This window comes from Narcine bancroftii, chromosome 11 (genome assembly GCF_036971445.1).
Source record: "Narcine bancroftii isolate sNarBan1 chromosome 11, sNarBan1.hap1, whole genome shotgun sequence".
NCBI classification, from domain to species: domain Eukaryota; kingdom Metazoa; phylum Chordata; class Chondrichthyes; order Torpediniformes; family Narcinidae; genus Narcine; species Narcine bancroftii.
The window spans coordinates 69,119,243-69,142,132 of record NC_091479.1 but is presented as its reverse complement, the minus strand read 5'-3'; the positions used below and the strand labels follow the sequence as shown (position 1 = coordinate 69,142,132).

Genomic DNA, 22,890 nt, shown 5'->3' with positions numbered 1-22,890 from the left:
CTATAGAGGGGGTTGAGTGGGAGAGTTCTGGATAGGGGTTTCAATTGGAGTGTTACTGGGGAGATGAAGTTCAGTGGGGTGCTGCCTCACCCTGAATTTCTCCAGAATTTTGTGTATTTCACTAATTTTTCTTGTTTACTTCCATTTTGTTCATGATTCTGGGGTTCAGTGAAGCAGCCAACACCCATCAAGAATATCCCCCCAACCACCCCCCCCCCCACCCCAGCAACAACCCTTTCTTACTGCTACCTTCAGGCAGAAGGTGCAGAGACCTGAAGACCAGCACCTCTATGTTCAAGAACAATTCCCAACAGCTATCAGACCTCTTGTTAATCGGGGACTCCTGACACACACAAAAAAGCCCATTGCTGAGTCTTCTTTTTTGCTTGAAGAAATTGTGAATATTATCTTCATTTTTATTTAGTTGTTTCTTTTAAAGTACCTGTTCAGCTGTGACAAGTGGCAATTTTTGTACATTTGCACTTGATTTTTTTTTTGTTTTCTCTGTATTTCAGTTTGTTTACATTCATGATCTGTTCTTTGTTTACATGTTTTACCCTCGGTACAGTTTATTTTTGCACTACCATTTAGTGATAATTCTGCCTCGCCTGCAAGGGAAAAGGGATCTCAGGGTTGTATGGGATGTCATGTATGTACTCTGACCATAAAATCAGAAATCTGTCAATATATATGAGAGTCAGCTTTACCAGTGAGGTGGAAGATAGGGTTGAGTGGGAGAGTTTTTGAGGAGGAGGAGTTGACATCAGTGGAGAGATGTTGAACTGGAGGGAATGGAATTTTGTCCAACAACACTCTCCCGCCTCGGCTGATGCTGTGACCACCTGAGTTGCGTGGAGGTGGCCAGTTGGCTGCGGGGTGGGCAGGGGGAGGGGGGTGGAGAGGGGTGGGGAAGGGGGAGGGGGGAGGGGGGTGGAGAGGGGTGGGGAGGGGGAGGGGGGTGGGGAGGGGGAGGGGGGTGGGGAGGGGGAGGGGGGTGGGGAGGGGGAGGGGGGTGGGGAGGGGGAGGGGGGTGGGGGAGGGGGAGGGGGGTGGGGAGGGGGAGGGGGGTGGGGAGGGGGAGGGGGGTGGGGAGGGGGAGGGGGGTGGGGAGGGGGAGGGGGGTGGGGAGGGGGAGGGGGGTGGGGAGGGGGAGGGGGGTGGGGAGGGGGAGGGGGGTGGGGAGGGGGGAGGGGGGTGGGGAGGGGGAGGGGGGTGGGAGCCCTGCTGTGCCTTTGTGCACAGACAGGCCAAGCTCGGCCCCAGCCTGGCCAGGCCTGCGCGCTTGATCATGTGCGTGTGTGGCAGGCCCTCCTTCCTGTGGCTGGCGGGGCCCGCGTTAAAGCAGCCGTGCGGCCGAGACGCGGCGTTTCTGCTCCACCGCGGCGGTGCCGCTTTAAGCGGCGGCGGCCCTGTTCCCGCCCGCTTGTTGCTGTTGGGAATTCACGTCAAAGGTTGGCTGGAAATTTGTGACCAACAATGAGATCAACAAGCCCTTGGCTTCCTCTTCCCGGAAGGAGAGCGCTTCAGGGATGTGATTGGCAAGCGGGCAGCCAGCGACCGGCCGGATCGCTGCTTCCTCCAGCTCGGCGCTAAGGCTTCCCGGAACCTCGCAGCGGCTGCGGGCCGGCCCGGGGCCGCTTCCCCCGACAGTGAGGGTGCAAAGGGGGCGGGCAGGCGGGCGGGGGGGCGGCGGCGGCTGCAGACATGTCGGAGGCGTTCGCCCAGCGACACATCAAGGTGAACACACAAAGTTTGGAGCCGACTCTCCATCTCCAAGTTGGAACTGGTTTGACTTTGGTTTGACTTCCTTCGCCTGGACTGGGGGTGGGGATCCGGCCTGCGGTCTTTAGCTTCTTCCACTTGGTGTATGAGCACAATAGAAAAGGCTGGGGGGGGGGGGGGGGGGCTCGTCTCTCTCTCCCGGGAAGTTGGGCATTTATTGAATGAGACCCCCTTCCCCGCACACACTTCCAGGAAGGTCGCTGAGCCTGGAGTCTGTGCCCCAAATTTAAACTGCAAGGTGGGGGGGTGGGGGGCTGAAACGCCAAGTTTCAACCCTACGCTGAGTTTTATTTTCCTGGGCTGACAGCAGGAGGGATCGATCTACACGGCGGCTCCCCTCTCGGGCCAGACTTCGGCTCCGATCCACACTCCCCGTTTCTGAAACAAATGGCCAGTTGTTTTTTTTGGTTACTTTGCGGCAGAGACGTTTCACCAAAGCATTTGATTGGTTGAGCGAGCCCTCGGGCAAGTACTTCTCTGTTCCAGTTCTGCACTCGGTCTCACAGTGACGCAGGTCGTCCTACCACATCTCTCCGCAGCAGGTTTGGGACTTGGTGCCAGTGTTGACTGCCATCAAGAACCTGTCTTTCAATTCCACCCACCTGGCTCCATCCACTGACTTCAGGAACTCCCAGTGGCATTGATTGATTGAGCACACAGAGAATTGCTGGAGGAAGGCAGTGGGTCCGACAGCATCCATGGGTAGAAATGGTCAGTGAATGTTTTGGGGCTGGACCTTTATCAAGAGGAAAGGGGGTGATGATAGCCAGCGGATTGGTCGTAGATGTCTGTGGTGAGCTTCTCCCCTCAGGTGCAGACAGGTCAAGAAAGGGGAGAGAGTTGACAGCAACACAAAGTTACTGACTTGTGCATTTACCTAAATTATAATCCCACCATCCCTTTCTCACAATTCCTGCATCTGTCCCCAGGATGAGGCCTTCCACCCAAGGACCTCTGAAATGTCTTTTTTAATAAACACGGATTCCTCCTCAACTGCTGTTGATGAACCCTGCACCTGTATCTTCCCCATTTCTTGTACCCCACCTCCCGCAGGCAGAAAAGGAGGGACACACAAATGCTGAAGGAATTCAGCGGGTCATCCCTGGTTTGAGTAAAAAGGCTGGAGAGGAGGAAAGGAAGGGCAGGGGATGGAGCACAGACAAAAGGACAAGGATAGGAGGACAGGAGAGGAATGGTGATAATTGATTGGGGAAGTGAGTGGCTTTGTGAATGCAGAGCTGGAGGAAGGGAGAACAGTGGGAAAAGGAAAGAGAGTGACAGCTAGAGGGAAGAAGAAATGGAGATAGGAGGTGGGGGCTAATGGAAACAGGCTGCCTGCAAATTGGAAGAACAACATATCATACTCCGTCTTGCAACTGATGACATTAACATTGACTTCTCCGGTTTCTGTTTTCTGTACTGCAGAACCACCCCCTCCTCTGGTCAATTCTTACCTTTCCTCTCCTATTCTCCTTTATATGTTCAGTTATCACCCTTTGTCTGTGTTCCATCCCCTGCCCTTTCTTTCCTTGCCCCCACACCCCCCGACTTTTAATTCAGGTGTATGCCTGTTTTTTTCACTCATACCTTGAAGAAGGGCTCAGGCCCAAAACATCAGTTATATATCCTTATCTCCTATGGATGCTGCGAGATCTACTGAGTTCCTCCAATATTTCTATGTTTTTACTACAATCACAGTGTCTGCAGACTATTGTGTTTTACTCCAGAGTCCCTCTGGATCTCATTTTTCATCCCATCAGTCTCCACATCCAACAGGTGAAATTTCTGCCAATTTCAATGAGATCCCACTACCAGCCACATCTTCCCCACTTTATACCATTCTCTTCTCACAGGGATAAGTCTCTCCGAGACTCTCTTGTCCAGTCATCACCTACTTTTCCGTCCCCTTCAGCTTTTCTTGCTGTAATCACAGAAAATGCAAAACTTCTCCCTACATCTCTTCCCTCACCCCCATCAAGGACCACAACAGATCTTCCAGCTGAGGCAGAGCTTCTCACACACACACACACACACACACACACACACACACACACACACACCCCCAACCCCCGCCCAGCCTAATCCTGGTGTGGCTAACCTCTTTTAACTCCCCCAACCATTCCTACAGTGATTCAGTGCCAGGGTGAATCCAAATGTAAACTTGAGGAATAACATATATGTCTCCTGGACAGCCTTAAGCCTAACATTGTGAATGTTGTTTTTTTCCCCCAATTTAAATAAACCACCCACATCTGATTCCATTGTTCCTAGCTCTTCTCTACCTACTCCTATAAAAAAAAATCTCCCCCTCTCTCTAACTTTTCTTCCCTCCCCCTTCCCAAAGGTTTCTCCCTGTATCTGTCTCTCCACCTTTCACCACTTCTGGGTCCCTCCACAGTTTTTTTTCTCCCTTTGTATATGTATCCTCTAGTCTTCCAACCCAAAATGTTGACTATCTTTACGCATGGATGCTGCCTGACCAGTTGAGTTCCTGCAGCAATTCTTGTCTGCTCGTGACTCCAGCATCTGCAGAATTTGTTTTTCTTGGCGTTATTTAATTAGGCTTTTGTACCTCCTGTGCTCGTGTACCAGATCGTGTAGTTGGCCAGTGCAGGGAACAAGCTGCAGCTTTCAAATAATCTTATCAGTGAGAGCATCAAGGTGGAGATGAATCTGACCTCCTGCAGAGCTCACTGGCTAATGACAGCAGAGCAAGCAGGAGTTGGGTGGGGAGGGAGACACACAGACCTCTGGAGCAGAGAGATTAATTTGCCCTACAAACCCAGATCAAAAGTAGAAGCAAAGGAAGGGTGACGAGTACAAACATTATTTCAGTTGTTTTCCAGGGGTAATAGAAGTGAAGACATGTAGTTGATCAAGGTAACTGACGATCCATTCTGACCCAATACTTCAAGTCTATGTGAATAGTGGGGGAATAAAGGTTATAAGGAACAGGTGGGTAAGTCCATGGCCAGATTAACCTTTGTCCCATTGAATGGTGGAGTAGGCTTGGCAGGCCAGATGGCCGACTCCTGCTCCTGTTATGAGTCTGGATTTGAAGGATGGATGGAGGAAGCAATCTGTAGTTTCTCAGAGTGGTTGGAAGTGAATCTGGTGATCTTGTTCAATGATTGCAGTAGGAGCCAGGGGGATTGCTGGTGTCCGTATTTGCACAGAAACGAGTGTCTGAGACATTGTTATTTTTAAAGGCAACAAAAATTCTAAAGAGCTTTGGATAAAATGATGGGAAAAGTTTAAAATGTGCCAAATGGAATACAACAGTAGGGGGAAAGAAAAAAATAAAATGTAGAAATGGCTGGATATACACTCAGGTAAGTCACCACCTGTGGGGTGAGTTAACATTTCAGGTTGATGACCTTTCTTCAGAACAGGGGCAAGTTAGTGAACAGGTACTAGAGAAGGGGGAGAGGTGGAGAGGGGACAGCGATGTCTCTGAAGAGTGATTCTAGTGATGTGCTTGCTAGCTGAAGGAAGGAGTTACTGCAGTTGATCTGTTGTCGGTTGTGAAGAGAATAGTGAACAAAGACAGAGGGGGTGAGCAAGAGCAATCGCTATGAGATGCAGAATGTCACTTGCTGGACAGTTGAAGTAACAAAAAAACTCAATGCGTCAGGAGAGAGAAACATGGAGTCAGCGTTGCTGGCTGTTGATCTTTGTCTTGGGTAAACTTATACCTCTTATTTTGTTCGTTTTAGATTGGTCACAGTGTTTGAGCTATCAAAAGAAAATAGACACACACACCAAGAGCAGTTCAGTTTATACAAATGCTTATTACAAATTCAAAAGCTGATTTCACACTACAATATGCAAGCCCTTCCCAACTATATTTATCAACGCTTGGACTGGTCCCAACTGCCGAAGCGAGGCAACGACTGCACACTTGTAGTAGGTTGTCAGGGCGCTGGTAGCAGCTTCTCCACCTCCCCTGACCGGGACGTTGGCTGGACTCCAGAAGTTCTTCTTCTTGCTGAGAGATGTTGCCACCTCTCTGAGAGTCTCAAACTTCAGCAGCGGGACCATGACTTATATTACCCAAAAACTGCTTACCCAAGCACCTATTCCCAGCACAGCAAGAAAGATAAGCAAGCAAGCTAGCATGCTAGGCTTCTAATGAATAACATAATTTTCAGTTTATCACTTTGAATACAATGGTTTATTTTGCATCAAGGCTAGGCCTCTGACAGTCTGTGACCAAAACAAGAAGGAAGATTAAATGTTCTTGGTACACAGATGTCCTTTCGTCAGATAACAGCATCTCTGGCCCCTTGGTAGAATTTAGCATATGTCTGCTGATTCTAAAACACAAGCAGGTTCTCAGCCTTGCAGAACCCAGAGCTGCAAGTTTAAAAAAAACAGGTTAGAATCTTCCATTACAATCTTCTATCAGAACTGGCCACCTAACACTCTCCTGGAATCCTAAATATTAGAATTTGTTTGAATTTGCTGTTGAGTCCAAAGGCTGCTTGTCCTCAGACAGAAGATAAGGCACTGCTTCCCAAGCTTGCGTCAGGCCTTCCTGATAAGGTCAGAGATATAGATCAGGGTGGGAGTGCTTGGAAGCTCAGATACAACTGCAACAAGTGCAAGGTTTCCCCATCATAGAGGAGAACACATTGTGAACTCTGAATGCTACAGCGTGCACCAGAAGAATGGCAAGGGAATCACTGCCCTATCTGGAAGGAGTGTTTGTTGCCATAGGTGGGTGGTTGTATGAGAAGGTGGTAGGAGACAGAACCAGGGAGCTGTTGAAGGAATTCCTTAGGAATGCTGAAATTAAGAAGGGAAATGGCGATGGAATCATGTATGAGAACATTGCTGATTCATTTTGGTAACTAATATGATGAAATGAGCTAAAGGTATTAGGTGAAATATAATTTTGCTTTGCATAGTTAAATGGATCAGATTCAGATTATGTCAAAGCTAGGATTCTCAGCTTTATCATGTAAAAATAAAGTGAATAATATCAGAATTTAAAAGATCTTTATTTTGTGGGCTTCCTACTGTAAGGGATATCTATAAATTACTAACTTGAGCCCAATTTGGAGGGTCTCCTTCAGCTTTGATAACTGTAAACACCCCTTGTCTTAAAAAGAAAACTACAAACAGTTCCATTGGATCCTGCTGAAATTGATAAGTTGGACAAGATACCCATTTTCGTCGTGCCAGCCATTCAGGAAAACAAGTGGAATGTCTGATCTTTACTTTCATGTTCTTCTCAAAGGATGAAATCCAGTTGATGAGATCAAATGGATAAATCTGGAAGAAGCAGCTGAATTCTTACGGAGAGCTATGAAGCTATTTGCTTCCAGAGTTAGTGGTAGATAAATCGAACAGAGAATAGTGCAGCACAGTACCTGGCTTTTGGCCCACAGTATTGTGCTGACCTTTAGACCCTGTCTCCCACATAACCTTCCACTTTAAATTCCTCCATATGTCTGTCTAGTCGTCTCTTGAAATTCACCAATGTACCTGCCTCCACCACTGATCCAGGTCATGCATTCCATGCACCAACCACTCTCTGGGTAAAAAAAAACCTTCCTCTAATATCTCCCTTGAACATTCCACCCATTACCTTAAAGCCATTCTCTCTTGAGCAGTGGTGCCCTGGGAAGGAGGTCCTGGTGTCCACTCTGTCTATTCCTCAATATCTTGTGTACCTCTCACGTCTCCTCTCATCATCCTATCCAAAGGGCTAGGGCTTTAATCTCTGCTCATAATGCATACTCTCTAAAACCAAGTATCCTAGTAAATTTTCTCTGCACCCTTCCAACACTTCCATGTCTAAGGCGACCAGAATTGGACACAGTACTCCAAATGTGATCTAACCAGTTTTGTAGAGCTACAACATTACCTCATGGCTCTTAAACTCAATCCCTCGACTTATGAAAGCTAAGACCCCATAAGCTTTTTTAACTACCCTGTCTACCTGTGAGGCAACTTTCAGGGATTTGTGGACATGGAGCTCTAGATCCCTCTGCTCTTCCACATGACCAAGAATCCTGCCATTAACTTTGAACTCTGCCTTGGAGTTTATCCTTTTACAGTGTACCACCTCACACTTCTCCGGATTGAACTCCATCTCCCACTTCTCAGCCCAGCTCTGCATCCTATTAATGTCCCTCTGCAATCTTCTACAATCCTCAACACTATCCACAATACCACTAACCTTTGTGTTGTTTATAAACTTGCTAAGTGACCCTTCTACCCCCTCATCCAAAGGGGTGCCAGAACCGATCCTTGAGGGACTCCACTAGACACAACCCTCCAATCTGAATGCACTCCCTCCACCACAACAATCTGCTTTCTACAGGCAAGCCAATTCTAAAACTTCCCTGGATCCCATGCCTTCTGACTTTTTTAATAAGCCTACCATGTGGAACCTTGTCAAATGCCTTACTAAAATCCAGATAGCTCACCCACCACACTACCCTCATCAATATGTCATGCTGACTTGTCCCAGATCAGACCATGATTCTCTAAATGCCCATAGATCCTATCTCTAAGAATAATTTCCAACAGCTTGCCACCACAGACATAAGGCTTACTGGTCTATAATTACCTGGACTTCCCTACTACCTTTTTTGAACAAGGGGACAACGTTTGTCATTCTCTAATCCTCCTGTACCATTTATGTGGATAACGAGGTTACAAAGATCCTAGCCAGAGACTCTGCAATCTCCTCCCTTGCCTCATGGAGCAGCCTGGGGAATATTCTGTCAGCCTTGGGGACTTAACTGTCCTAATGCATTTTAACTTCTCCAACACATTCTCTTTCTCAATATCAAAATTCCCCAGAGCATTTACCCCACGCGTATTGTCCTCACCATCATCAAGGTCCCTCATCCATTTCCACGGCCTCCTGGCACATCTTCCTACCTTTACCTTCACTATTGTCATCCTTCTATTCTTCACATACGTATAGAATGCCTTGGGGGTTCTCCTTAATCCTACAAGCCAAACCTTCTCATGCTCCCTTCGAGCTCTCCTAAGTCCTTTCTTAAACTCTTTCCTGGCAAACATATATTTATCGTGAGTGCTTCCTGCTTCCTATGTTTAATGTCTGCTTCCTTCTTCCTCCTGACTAGTTTCATCATCCACGGTTCCCTTTTCCAACCATCCTGCCCCAGTGGAACAAACCTATCTTGAACCCTCCACAAGTGGTCCCTAAACTTCCTCCACATTACTTCCATGCATTCACCCTTGAACATCTGTTTCCAATTTACTCTTGCTAGTTCCTGCCTCATCCTTTTCTAATTAACCCTTCCCCAGTTAAGCACTTTTCCATTTTGTCTGTTTTTATCCTTTTCTATAGCTATGTTGAAGCTAGGTAAAGAATATCAATATACAAATTTGGCTAGCTAGTGGAGGAGGGTGACCAAAGGGTACTGAGATTAGAATTATCTTCTTAAATAGGTGGAAAATTGTAAAGATGAGAGCCTGGGTTAAATGTCCTGATCTAATTTTTCTATCTGTGAAGGTACAGTCAATGGGACAGGGGGCTTGGGTCTCTGGAGTCTGCTCATGACCTGGTCTAAACTAGAGGGATTTCAGTAAGACTACATCTTTCTCACTGCAGTTTAAAAGGCCAATCAACATTAATTCCAATGCAATGAACAATATGAATTCAATTGCAATGAACACCTTGTATTGTGTCTTCTTGACATTGGTTAATTGCAGCTACTTTGTGTAAAATTTGGCAGTCACATTTGACAATGATGATCTTCAGAAAGAAAATTTGAAGTTCCTTCAGGATTATAATGTGCTCCTATCACAGTGAAATAACCCATAATGTGCAAGATACTGACGGAATATTACCCTTGTGTTGGGGCCCATAACTCTACAGGAATGCTGTTCTTTCTTTTGGCTTGGCTTCGCGGACGAAGATTTATGGAGGGGGTAAAAAGTCCACGTCAGCTGCAGGCTCGTTTGTGGCTGACAAGTCCGATGCGGGACAGGCAGACACGATTGCAGCGGTTGCAGGGGAAAATTGGTTGGTTGGGGTTGGGTGTTGGGTTTTTCCTCCTTTGCCTTTTGTCAGTGAGGTGGGCTCTGCGGTCTTCAAAGGAGGTTGCTGCCCGCCAAACTGTGAGGCGCCAAGATGCACGGTTTGAGGCATTATCAGCCCACTGGCAGTGGTCAATGTGGCAGGCACCAAGAGATTTCTTTAGGCAGTCCTTGTACCTTTTCTTTGGTGCACCTCTGTCACGGTGGCCAGTGGAGAGCTCGCCATATAACACGATCTTGGGAAGGCGATGGTCCTCCATTCTGGAGACGTGACCCATCCAGCGCAGCTGGATCTTCAGCAGCGTGGACTCGATGCTGTCGACCTCTGCCATCTCGAGTACTTCGACGTTAGGGATGAAAGCGCTCCAATGGATGTTGAGGATGGAGCGGAGACAACGCTGGTGGAAGCGTTCTAGGAGCCGTAGGTGGTGCCGGTAGAGGACCCATGATTCGGAGCCGAACAGGAGTGTGGGTATGACAACGGCTCTGTATACGCTTATCTTTGTGAGGTTTTTCAGTTGGTTGTTTTTCCAGACTCTTTTGTGTAGTCTTCCAAAGGCGCTATTTGCCTTGGCGAGTCTGTTGTCTATCTCGTTGTCGATCCTTGCATCTGATGAAATGGTGCAGCCGAGATAGGTAAACTGGTTGACCGTTTTGAGTTTTGTGTGCCCGATGGAGATGTGGGGGGGCTGGTAGTCATGGTGGGGAGCTGGCTGATGGAGGAATGCTGTAGTGAGAGGGTAATACTCATTAATGGTATACATCTGTATAAAGTAATAACTGGCAGTGACAGTCCTGTCCCCATCAGTACTGTTGCCCGTTGTTAAACAGTGACATACCTAACACCACCAGTTTTGTAGCCCAGTGTTACCCAGTGATAGATGTGCCACCACCAATACTGTAACCCAGCATATGCAGTGTCAGACATGTCAACATGCTTTCTGTACCCCAGTATCATACAATGTCAGACCTGCCCTCATCTGTACTGTACCCCAGTGTTATACGGAGAACATTTTGTGTGCCCACAAGTATCGCACCTCCATACTTTTAAGGGATGGACCTAGATATGCTGATGGTGTGCTGGAAGGAGGGGAATATTTCCATTTAACAATGTTTCAGTGATTGACAAAGTTAAATTTGGTTTTCACAGCAGGAGCGAAACGCTTACACACCCCCAGTCAGCCCCATGCCTCCGTTCCCCAGCTCCGTGCATGGGGCTGCTTCCGAGAGTAGACGTGCGGCTGATGGATCAAGCAATCTCCCTGCTTACCTCCGTAAGTAAACCTGTAAGGATTGTTCCTTGGTGTTGGAGATGCCTTGCTCATTTCTCTTTAGCCCATGAATTCAAAGTCTGTCATTTCCCCATTCTGTTTTTACCCTCCCATCCCTCTACCTGACTTTTCTTGCTCTTCTCCACTCTCGATCTTCTACTCCTTGCACCCTTTCTCCTCTCTGTTCCTGCCAATTTACCCACTCAAGTAACCAGCATTTTTAATATCCTTCACATCTCTGAACGCCACCCTCTCCCTCTCTTCTCCCATGTCTCTCTTCCTCTGTGTCCCTCTCCTCACTGCTACATTTCCAGGGAAGCTTTCACAGGCTTTTATTTTGTTTCTTTCAAGCCTACTTACCAATTCTTTCCCTTTCCCTATCCTCCTTTGTTGAAATCTCAAATTTTCCAGTCTTCAACCTTGCATGGTTGCTAGAAGGATGGACGTCCACCTCATCCAAACTGTTTATACTCCAGGATTTTATGAGCTAACTCTCTTCCCTTTGCTGCCTTTATCTCATTCTTTTATGTCAAGAATACTCCCTCTGTTCCATTTCGCCTATTTTTTTTTAAATAAAAAAAATTCTGCAATATTTAATTCTGTTTGTAACTGCACTTAATGGCTATTAGATCACACCTATTTGTTTCTCATTATGGTAATAATTCATTAATCTTGTCATGAATACTATGTACATTTAGTTCATTGTTTTCCCTAATTTAAACAGTTAAAAAAAACCAAACAATAGTGTGATCCTCAATGATACAAACCCAGTAAACAGCACAGAGATGACCCCTTCAGCCTAACTTGTCCATACTGACCAAGATTGTTCCATTTACCTGTGTTTGGTCCATATCCTTCTAATCCTTTCCTATCCATGTTCCTGTCCAAATGTTTGTAAATTTTACAATTGTCCTTTCGACATTTAGACTCTAGCTTGGGGGAAAAAAGACTGTGACCATCTAATTTATAATGATGTTGTGTTTGGAGGTGTTCTCATTCCATAGCATGCTCTGCCCCTCCCTGACAGACCTCCAGGTACCAGAACACATTCCTCTATCCTGCATCATTGCCTTGTCCTTGTTCCTTTAGCTTTTTAAATTTCTGACATCCTGAAGTCATTCCACAAGGCACACAAATTGAGTGTGTGATGGCATGCTTGGGAGGTGTACCCTCTAAGACAAAGTCACTCATGTGACTTTAGCCATCAACCTCTCACTAGACATGTGTTGTATTCACTAGCCTTACACCGAGGTTGTAGTGTGTACAAGTCATGACAGAGCATTAGTTTAATCTTGGCCGGCCTTGCTACCTCTTATCACTATCGCTGAGGACAAATGACAAACACCTCTGCATTAAAGGCTAATGTACCTTTTCCCATCCAATTCACTGGCATTTTTAGTGGGTTTGTGTAATTGAGGATCACACTATTGTTTGTTGTTTTTTTTACTGTTTAAACAATATTCTGACATTCCTTCCTTCCTCCAGCAGTGAGTTTTCCTACATTCCGCTCTTTAGTTCTTGTCTGCTTGTTGGACATCTGTGTGCTATCCTATTCTGTGCAAACCTCATTACTTTACACTCAAAGTCATTCACAGAGATGATAAGTATCTGGGATCTGATTGCTGTACATTTTACTCCAAAGGTTTCCTTCTTCTTTCTCTGCTAATGCTGCACCCATGAGATCTTATTTAATGTAAAGCCTTATCCAAATGGTTTTTGTAAATGAAGGAATTCGTTTCACCTTTTCTACCCTCCTCTTTATGCCTGTAAACATTTTTCAGTCAGTATAATAGGCTCCATCTATTGCATTGCCATGATAGTCTACCTTACATCAGTTCACTCTTTAGTACTGAGGACGTTCTTCCTCAGTGCTGCATTTATGCTCTTTTAAGGTTGCATGTAGTATGTGTGCACGTGTGTGTGCAAACATGAGTGTATTGAGGGTACTTTGTGTCCGAGGGGCTGATGTGGGTTGGGTTGGAGTAGATGAGTTGGGAGCCTCTGTGAAAGATTGTGTGGTCATTGAGTACAGCACGTGTCTAAGCTGACCATTGGTGTGTCTAATCCTACATCTTGTTCTGCTCCCATACCTTGACCATAGAACCATGGAAACTGCAGTACAGAAACAGGCCCTCAGCCCTTCTAGTTTTGTGTGAGTTATTTTTCTGCCGAGTCCCACTGACCATATCCCTTCGTACTCCTCCCATCCATGTACTTCTCCACATTTTTTCTTAAATATCGAAATTGAGCCTGCATTTACCAATTCTTCTGGCAGCTCGTTCCACACTATCACTACTCTCTGCTGGTACCCACAACACCCTCTGTCAGATAAAGAAATAAATAAAGACTGATCACCCCTGATTCCCTTTGTGCATATGTCCTCTGGTATTTGCTCTTCCTGCCCTGGAAAACAGGTGCTGCCTCTCCACCCTATCTATGCCTCTCACAGTCTCCCCTCATCCTCTAAGCTCCAAAGAGAAAAGTTCTAGCTCTGCTAACCGTGCCTTAGAATACTTGTTTTTCAATCCAGGCAACATCCTGGTAAATCTCCTCTGCACCCTCTCCATAGCTTCCATATTCTTCCTATAATGAGGTGACCAGAACAGAACTGAACACAATACTCTTAAATGTGATCTCACCAGAGATTTCTAGTGTTGCAACATAACCTCTCAACTCTTGAACTGAATCCCCCTGTTAATGAAGCCCAACATTCCATAGGCCTTCTTAACTATCCTATCAACCTGCATGGTGACTTTGAGGGATGTATGGATTTGAACCCCAAGGTCCCTCTGTTCATACACACTACTAAGTAACTGACCATTAACCCTGTACTCAGCCTTCTGGTTTGTCCTTCCAAAATGCATCCCGTCACACTTATCCGGATTGAAATCCACCTGCCACTTTTCTGCCCAACTCCGTATCCTGTCTATGTCCTTTTGTAACATATGACAACCTTCAGCACCATCCTCAACTCCTCCAACCTTTGTATTATCCGCAAACTTACTGACTCAACCTTGCCTCTTCATCTAGGTCATTTGTAAAGATCACAAAGAGTAGGGGTACCAGAACAGATCCCTGCAGAGCTTCACTAGTCACTGATCTCCAGGCAGAATACTTTCCTTCCACTACCACTCTCTGCTTTCTACATGCAAGCCAATTTTCATGGAGCCCATGCCTCATGACTTTCTGAATGAGTCTCTCATGGGGGATTTACTAAAATCCACAGAGATCACAGATCCACAACATCTACCAGCCTATACATAAATTTCCTTTGTTGCTTCTTCAAAAAACTCTTCCCTCACATCCCACAGCAAGCTGAAGTATATCGCATCCAACCTCAGGGACTTACCAATCTTAATATTTTTAAGAAGATCTTACATTTTCTCTTCTTTAATTTCAACATTATCCAGCACACAAGCCTGTTCTATTCTGACCTCATACTGATCAAGGTCCTTTTCTCTTATGGATACTGAAACAAAGTATTCACTTAGGACCTCCCCAACCTCCTATATCTCCAGGCACATGTTGCCCACTTTATCCTTTAGCAGACCCACCTTCATTTTTATCATCCTTCTGTTCTTTACATACTCATAGAACACCTTTGGGTTCTCTAATTCTATACGCCAAGGCCTTCTCATGCCACTTTCGAATTCTCCTAAGTCCTTTCTTAAGCTCCTTCTCATGAGTTCTTCCTGTTTCCTATATCTAATGTATGCTTTCTTCTTCCACTTGACTAGCTGCGACACCTGTTTTGTTGACCATGGTTCCCTTTTCCTACCAACACTTCCCTGTCCCAGTGGAACAAACCTATCTTGAACCCAGCACGTGGTCCCTAAATTTCCTTCACATTAGTTCTGTACTTTCACCTTTGAACATCTGTTTCCAATTTATTCTTGATAGTTCCTGTCTCATGCCATTGTAATTAGCCCTTCTCCAATTAAACACTTTCTCATTTTGTCTGCTTTTATCCTTGTACATAGCTATGCTAAAGCTCTGGGAGTTGTGGTCATTCTCACCAAAGTGCTCACCCACTGAGAGGTTTGCCACCTGACCAGGTTCATTGCCCAGAATTAGATCCAGTATGGCCTCCCCACATACTGGTCCACATACTGTGTCAGGGTTCCTGCTGGAATGCACAAGACAAATTCAACCCCAACTTTCCTTCCTGCATTTGGGAAGTGCCAGTTGATATTAGGGAAGTTGATATTTCCCATAATAACAACCCCATATTTTCTGCACCATTCCAAAATCTGCCTGCTTATCTGCTCTTCGGTGTCCCGAGTGCTATTTGGGGGCCTATCGACTGCTCCTCGTACAGTGATTGCTCCCTTCCTAATTCTGATTTCCACCCCCACTGACTCAGTAGACACTCCTTCCATAGTGTCCTCTTTTTCCATAACTATGATACTCTCCCTGATCAGTAATGCTTCTTCCCACCCCCCCCACCCATTTTACCTCCCTCCCATGCTATTCCTTTTAAAACACCTAATCCTGCCAATCCTGCCTTCCTCCAACCAAGTCTCTGTAATGGCCACAACATTGTAGCTTCACATACTGATCCATGCTCTAAATTAATCCATTTTATTCCTAATATTCCTAGTGTTGAAATGATACATTTCCACCCTCTAACTGGCTCCGATAACATTTTGTCCCCTCCCTGTCCTTCCTCACAAACTCGAAACACATAGCATCATCCTTTTGACCTTCTGCCCTATTCTGTGCACTCACATTCTAGTTCCCACCCTCTTGCCAAACAAGTTTAAACTCTCCCCAACAGCTCTAGCAAATCTGCCCACCAGGATATTGGTCCTTCCTCAGTTCAGATGCAGCTCTTCCTTTCTGTACAGGTCAGACCTTCCCCAGAAGAAATCTTTATTTCCACAAATCTGAACCCTTGTTCCCTGCACCAACTCTTCAGTTACACATTCATCTGCTACAACTTCCTATTCCTATCCTCTCTGGCACGTGGCAATAAGCAGCAATCCTAAAATTACCACTCTTGAGGTGTCGCTTTTTAATTTCTTTCCTAACTCCCTATATTTCCTCTTCAGGACCTCATCACTACTCCTGTCTTCGTCATTGGCTCTGACACAGACCATGGCACCTGGCACACCCCTCCCCCCCCCCCCCCCCCAAGATGCTGTGAACTTGATCCTGGACCCTGGGACCTAGGAGGTAACAGTGGCCCGAGTCCCCGCATCACTCCCTTTTTAAATACACTTACCAAAGCTGGAATGAAGGCCAATGTGCCAAAAGCTCTCTTTATGACCTTATTTACCTGTGACACCACATTCCCAATCCCTCTGCTCCACTGCACTCTTCAATGCCATACCATTTACCATGCACTCCCCACCTTGGTTTGTCTTTTCAAAGTGCAACAACTCACATTTATCTGCATTAAATTCCACCTGCAATTTTGCAGCCCATTTTTCCATTTGGTCCAGATCTCCCTGCAAGCTTTGAAAGTCTTGCTCACTGTCCACTACACGTACAGTGTTATCTGTAAACTTGCTGATCCATTTTACCACATTATCATCCAGATCATTGATATACAGTAGATGACAAAACCACAGTGAACCCAGCACCAATCCTTGAGGCACACCACTAGTCATAGTCCTCCAGTCAGAAAGGCAACCATCCACTCCCACTCTCTGGCTTCCCCCGTAAAGCGAATGTCAAATCCAATTTATTGCCTTACTATGAACACCAAGTGACTGAACCTGACTAACCTCCCATGCGGGACCTTATCAAAAGCCTTACTGAAGTCCATGTAGACAACATCCATTGCCTTTCCTCCATTAACTTTTCTGTAACCTCTTTGAAAAACTCTTTAAGATTGGTTGAACATGACCTACCGTGCACAAAGTTACATTGACTATTCCTAATCAGTCTCTGTCTGTCCAAATATTTGTATATCTGATCTCTTAGAATACCTTCCAATCACTTGCCTACTACTGATATCAGGTCACCGGCCTGTAATTTCCTGAATTATTTTAGTCTTTTTAAAATAATGGAATAACATGAGCTATCCTCCAATCCTCTGGCACCTCTCCCTTGGCTAAGGACATGTTAAATTTATCTGCCAGGGTCCCTGCAATTTCTTCTGTAGTCTCCCTCAAAGTCTGAGGGAATATCTTGTCAGGCACTGGGGATTTATCCACCTTTATTTGCCTTAAGACAGCAAGAACCTTCTTTAATATGTTCGGGTTCCATGACCTCACTGCCTGTTTGCCTCGCTTCTATAGCCAATTTACTTAGTAAGTACAGACGCAGAAACCCATTTCTTTTGGCACCATACATAGCCGCCCACTATGATCTTCAAGAAGATAAATTTTGTCCCTTACTTTCCTTTTGCTCTTAATATATCTGTGAAGCCCTTGGGATTTTCCCTCACCTTGTCTGCCAAAGCAATGTCATGTCTTCTTTTGGCCCTCCTGATTTTTTTTTTCTTGCATTTTTATTCTCTCAATTACTTCATTTACTCCTTATTACCTATATCTACTATACACCTCTTCTTCTTAACCAAATCCCCAATATCCTTCAAAGACCAAGGTTTCCTATGCCCGTTAACTTTGTCTTTAATCCTGATAGGAACAGACGAACTCTGTATTCTCAATATTTTACCTTTGAAGGTCCTCCACTTACCTTGCACATCCTTGTCAGAAAACAACCTGTCCCAATTCATGCTTTCTAGTTCCTTTCTCATTTCCTCAAAATTGGCCTTTCTCCAAATGAGAATCTCAACATGAGGACCAGACCTATCATCATAATGGCATTATGAATGGACCCAAAGTGTTCCCTTACACACACTTTTGTCTCCTGTCCTGTCTCATTCCCTAATAGGACTCTCTCTAGTTGATACCTCTATATTATTGATTAAGAAAGCTTTCCTGAACACATTTGGCAAAATTAATCCATCCAGCCCTTTCACAACATGGGAGTCCCAGTCAATATGTGGAAAGTTAGTCACCTACTAAGACAGCTTATGTTTCTTGTAGCTGTCTGCTATCTCTCTACACATTTGCACCTCCAATTCTCTCTGACAATTGAGCAGTCTATAATATATTCCCATTAATGTGGTCATACCTTGCCCAATCCTCATTTCCACCCTAGCCTCAGTAGACAAGCTTCCATTCTGTCCTGTCTGAGCATTGCTGTTACATTTTCCCTGATGAGCAATGCCACCCCTCCCCTTTTCACTCTAACACTCCATTGCATCTGAAACAACGGAACCCTGGAACATTGAGCTGTCAGTCCTGTATTTCCTGCAACTAATTTTCATTAATGGCCACAATATCATTAATTCCACATGTGAATCCATGCTGTATCCTTGCCTGCCTTTCCTACAATAGTCCTTGTATTTAAATAGATACAACTCAGAACATTATTCTCACCATGCACAACCTTTTGATTCCTATCTTTGTATGCAGTCTTAGCTCAATCTTTTTCCAAACCCCAATTCCACTATCTGCTATGGTACACTGGTTTCCAACCCCCACAAATCTAGTTTAAATCCCCTGGAGCAGCACTATCAAACCTTCCTGCCAGGATAATAGTCCCACGCCAGTTCAGATGCAAACTGTCCCGCCAGTACAATTCCTACATTCCCTGGAAAAGAGCGCAATGATCCAGAAATGTGAACCCTCCTGCACCATCTCCTTTTAGCCACGTATTAAGCTGCATTATTCTCCTATTTCTAACCTCATAAGTATGTGCCATGGCAATCCTGAGATCACAACCCTGGGGGTCCTGTCCTTCAAATGAGTGCCAAATATCCTGAACTCTCTTTGCAATACCTCATCACCCCTTACACCCATATCGTTGAAATTCTGTTCCTACATCTGGACTTTGGGGAAATTCTGTCCCTATACCTGTACTGTGGCAAAGATCTGTTCCCATACCTGCAAAATTCTATTCATCTCTACACCTTGTAGAAAGTGATATATACTTGGAGAGGGCTTCTTCCTCCACTCCTTTCTGAGGTACAGTTCAGATGCCAACCACTCACTCTGGGAAAAAGTTCTCCTCAGATCTCCTCTAATCCTCTCGTCTCTAATAAACTTACCTTAGACACACCATCCCACCAAAGAAATAAAAATAATCTTCCTGTCTCCCCTCCCAATTCTGTGCACCTCTGTCATAACCCTCCCATTTCCCCCCCCCCCGTTCTAGAGGAAACAGAATCACCCTCTTCTCATAACTGAGCTGCTCCATCCCACACAATGTCCCTATGATTCTCCTCTGCATCCTCTCCTGAGCGTGTACATCCCTGCTGTAGAGTGGCAATTGGAACTGCATGCTGTACTCAGGTGTGGGATAGCCATTGGGCATGATGTTACAATGTGCTAACTCTGCTGGCTTTGGGGAGCGGGGTGGTAGGGTGGACTGCTGTTTCATGTTTTGAGTGTCTGTGTTCATTGGCTGGCACTGATTGCGCTCTGCAGGATTGCAGCCTGTGTTCTGGAGCAGGCTTGATGTCGGTCAGTGGCTGAAATGGGCGGAGCAGGAATACTCTCTGCACACGATGGACTGTGACATGTTTGAAATGAATGGTAAAGCTCTCTGCCTGCTGACCAAAGAGGACTTCAGGTACCGGTGTCCACACTCAGGTAAAAGTCCTCCCTTCAACATGACTGCCAGAAAAGTCATTCACCAGTAGTTCACTGTCTGGGGCAAGGAATGGTCAAGGCTAGAGATGGGCTGGTGGGGTGGAAGGAGTTGTGAGGGATTTGGGGCAGTGGTTACAGGATTCCTCTCTCAAACTCACACCATCTCTGAGCTGCATCTTCAACTACTTCCTCCTCCTTGCCAAATTGCATCATCCATGTCAACCTGCCTCTTCCCCCATGCACCACTCCCACTTTATATTTCTGTTTCCTCCTGCGATTTCTCCAACCTCGTCTCATTTGATGAACCTCTGCCCCTTCCACAACTGCTCTCCCAAGGTCTCAATCATGCCCCTTCCTGCTACCTCTCTTTCAAGTGCCCTGCTTTCTCGGTGGCTTCCTCTCTTTTTCACTGTTTAATTATTTGGGTTTCTCGGATCTGAGGCTTGCATTGTCCATACCTGATTCCCCTTGGGCCACTGCAGTTTTTCTGGTGAAGGTGCTCCCACCCAAGTGCTGGGGTGAGAGTTCCAGAGCTTTGACCCAGTAGTGGTGAAGAACTGGCAACATATTCCAATCCAGGATGATGTGTAAGTTATGGTGGAACTTGCGAGTAGTGATGTTCCCCTACAACTGCTGACCTTGTCCTTGGTGGTCTCCTGGATGTTGGGGAGGCTGGACGCAGACTGGGCGATCGTTCTCTCAAGCACCTTTGCTCTGTTCTCTGCAACAGCAAGGACCTCCCAGTGGCCAACCATTTTAATTCCACACACCATTGCCACACTGACATCTCTGTCCATGGCCTTCATCCACTGCCAAATTAAGACCACCCGCAAATTGGAGGAACAACATCTTGTATTCCACCTCAGCAGTCCCCAACCAGAAGTCCTCAATTTCCATTAACCCCCTCTCTGGGTCTCTCATTTTCTTTCACCTGTCTGTCTCCCTTCCTCCAGCCACCCACACCCTCCCCTTCCTCTGCCCTCTCCCATATTGCCTCAGCTTTGTTCTCTTCTGCCCTCCCACCTGCACCCAACATTACCTCTTAATTATTAACCTGTGCACTCCCCGCACCTCCCCCCACCTTTTTATTCTGACCTCTTCCTGATTTTCAGCACTCCTGAAGAAGGGCTCAGGCCTGAAACGTTGACTGCCTTTTACCTCCTGTTAATGTTGAATGACCTGCTGAGTTTGTCCAGCACTTTTGTGTATTGCGATGGAGGGTGCTGTTGGCACGGCCTTGGGAGGAGGGGTGGGTGTTTTGCAGATGGGATATGCTGCACTGGTGGTGGGAGGAATGAATGTATGAGCTGGTGGGCAGATCGCTGACCAAACAGGTTGCATGCCCATTTCTAATTTTCCCTTCCTTCTCCTTTTCTCTTTCTCACCTATGATCATCCCTCATTGTTTTTGCTTGCCCCTTGCCCTGCTCTATGCTATCTACCCAATGGCTCTCTGCTCCCCTTTTGTCCATTTGCTGACTGATGTCCATTTGTTTCCCTCTTCATTAATATTCTTCCTTCCCTCCGGCACCCTTTCGACAAGAACCCTTTCGACAAGAACCCTTTCGACAAGAACCCTTTCGACAAGAACCCTTTCGACAAGAACCCTTTCGACAAGAACCCTTTCGACAAGAACCCTTTCGACAAGAACCCTTTCGACAAGAACCCTTTCGACAAGAACCCTTTCGACAAGAACCCTTTCGACAAGAACCCTTTCGACAAGAACCCTTTCGACAAGAACCCTTTCGACAAGAACCCTTTCGACAAGAACCCTTTCGACAAGAACCCTTTCGACAAGAACCCTTTCGACAAGAACCCTTTCGACAAGAACCCTTTCGACAAGAACCCTTTCGACAAGAACCCTTTCGACAAGAACCCTTTCGACAAGAACCCTTTCGACAAGAACCCTTTCGACAAGAACCCTTTCGACAAGAACCCTTTCGACAAGAACCCTTTCGACAAGAACCCTTTCGACAAGAACCCTTTCGACAAGAACCCTTTCGACAAGAACCCTTTCGACAAGAACCCTTTCGACAAGAACCCTTTCGACAAGAACCCTTTCGACAAGAACCCTTTCGACAAGAACCCTTTCGACAAGAACCCTTTCGACAAGAACCCTTTCGACAAGAACCCTTTCGACAAGAACCCTTTCGACAAGAACCCTTTCGACAAGAACCCTTTCGACAAGAACCCTTTCGACAAGAACCCTTTCGACAAGAACCCTTTCGACAAGAACCCTTTCGACAAGAACCCTTTCGACAAGAACCCTTTCGACAAGAACCCTTTCGACAAGAACCCTTTCGACAAGAACCCTTTCGACAAGAACCCTTTCGACAAGAACCCTTTCGACAAGAACCCTTTCGACAAGAACCCTTTCGACAAGAACCCTTTCGACAAGAACCCTTTCGACAAGAACCCTTTCGACAAGAACCCTTTCGACAAGAACCCTTTCGACAAGAACCCTTTCGACAAGAACCCTTTCGACAAGAACCCTTTCGACAAGAACCCTTTCGACAAGAACCCTTTCGACAAGAACCCTTTCGACAAGAACCCTTTCGACAAGAACCCTTTCGACAAGAACCCTTTCGACAAGAACCCTTTCGACAAGAACCCTTTCGACAAGAACCCTTTCGACAAGAACCCTTTCGACAAGAACCCTTTCGACAAGAACCCTTTCGACAAGAACCCTTTCGACAAGAACCCTTTCGACAAGAACCCTTTCGACAAGAACCCTTTCGACAAGAACCCTTTCGACAAGAACCCTTTCGACAAGAACCCTTTCGACAAGAACCCTTTCGACAAGAACCCTTTCGACAAGAACCCTTTCGACAAGAACCCTTTCGACAAGAACCCTTTCGACAAGAACCCTTTCGACAAGAACCCTTTCGACAAGAACCCTTTCGACAAGAACCCTTTCGACAAGAACCCTTTCGACAAGAACCCTTTCGACAAGAACCCTTTCGACAAGAACCCTTTCGACAAGAACCCTTTCGACAAGAACCCTTTCGACAAGAACCCTTTCGACAAGAACCCTTTCGACAAGAACCCTTTCGACAAGAACCCTTTCGACAAGAACCCTTTCGACAAGAACCCTTTCGACAAGAACCCTTTCGACAAGAACCCTTTCGACAAGAACCCTTTCGACAAGAACCCTTTCGACAAGAACCCTTTCGACAAGAACCCTTTCGACAAGAACCCTTTCGA

The 22,890-nt window shown here is 46.0% G+C and overlaps 1 protein-coding gene across 7 annotated transcripts in view; it reads left to right on the top strand.

The window, feature by feature from the left end:
- The first annotated feature begins 1,316 nt into the window (after window positions 1-1,316).
- Window positions 1,317-22,890, top strand: part of LOC138745859 (transcription factor ETV6-like) — a 41,235-nt gene continuing 19,661 nt past the window's right edge. For 2 of the 7 annotated variants that reach the window (XM_069903275.1, XM_069903280.1), the window contains exons 1-3: window positions 1,654-1,737; window positions 10,958-11,081; window positions 19,523-19,687. In XM_069903275.1, coding sequence (XP_069759376.1) covers window positions 1,705-1,737; window positions 10,958-11,081; window positions 19,523-19,687 — 322 coding nt within the window. In that variant the 5' untranslated portion in view covers window positions 1,654-1,704. The other 5 variants (XM_069903278.1, XM_069903279.1, XM_069903277.1 and 2 more) reach the window with 5 other exon arrangements.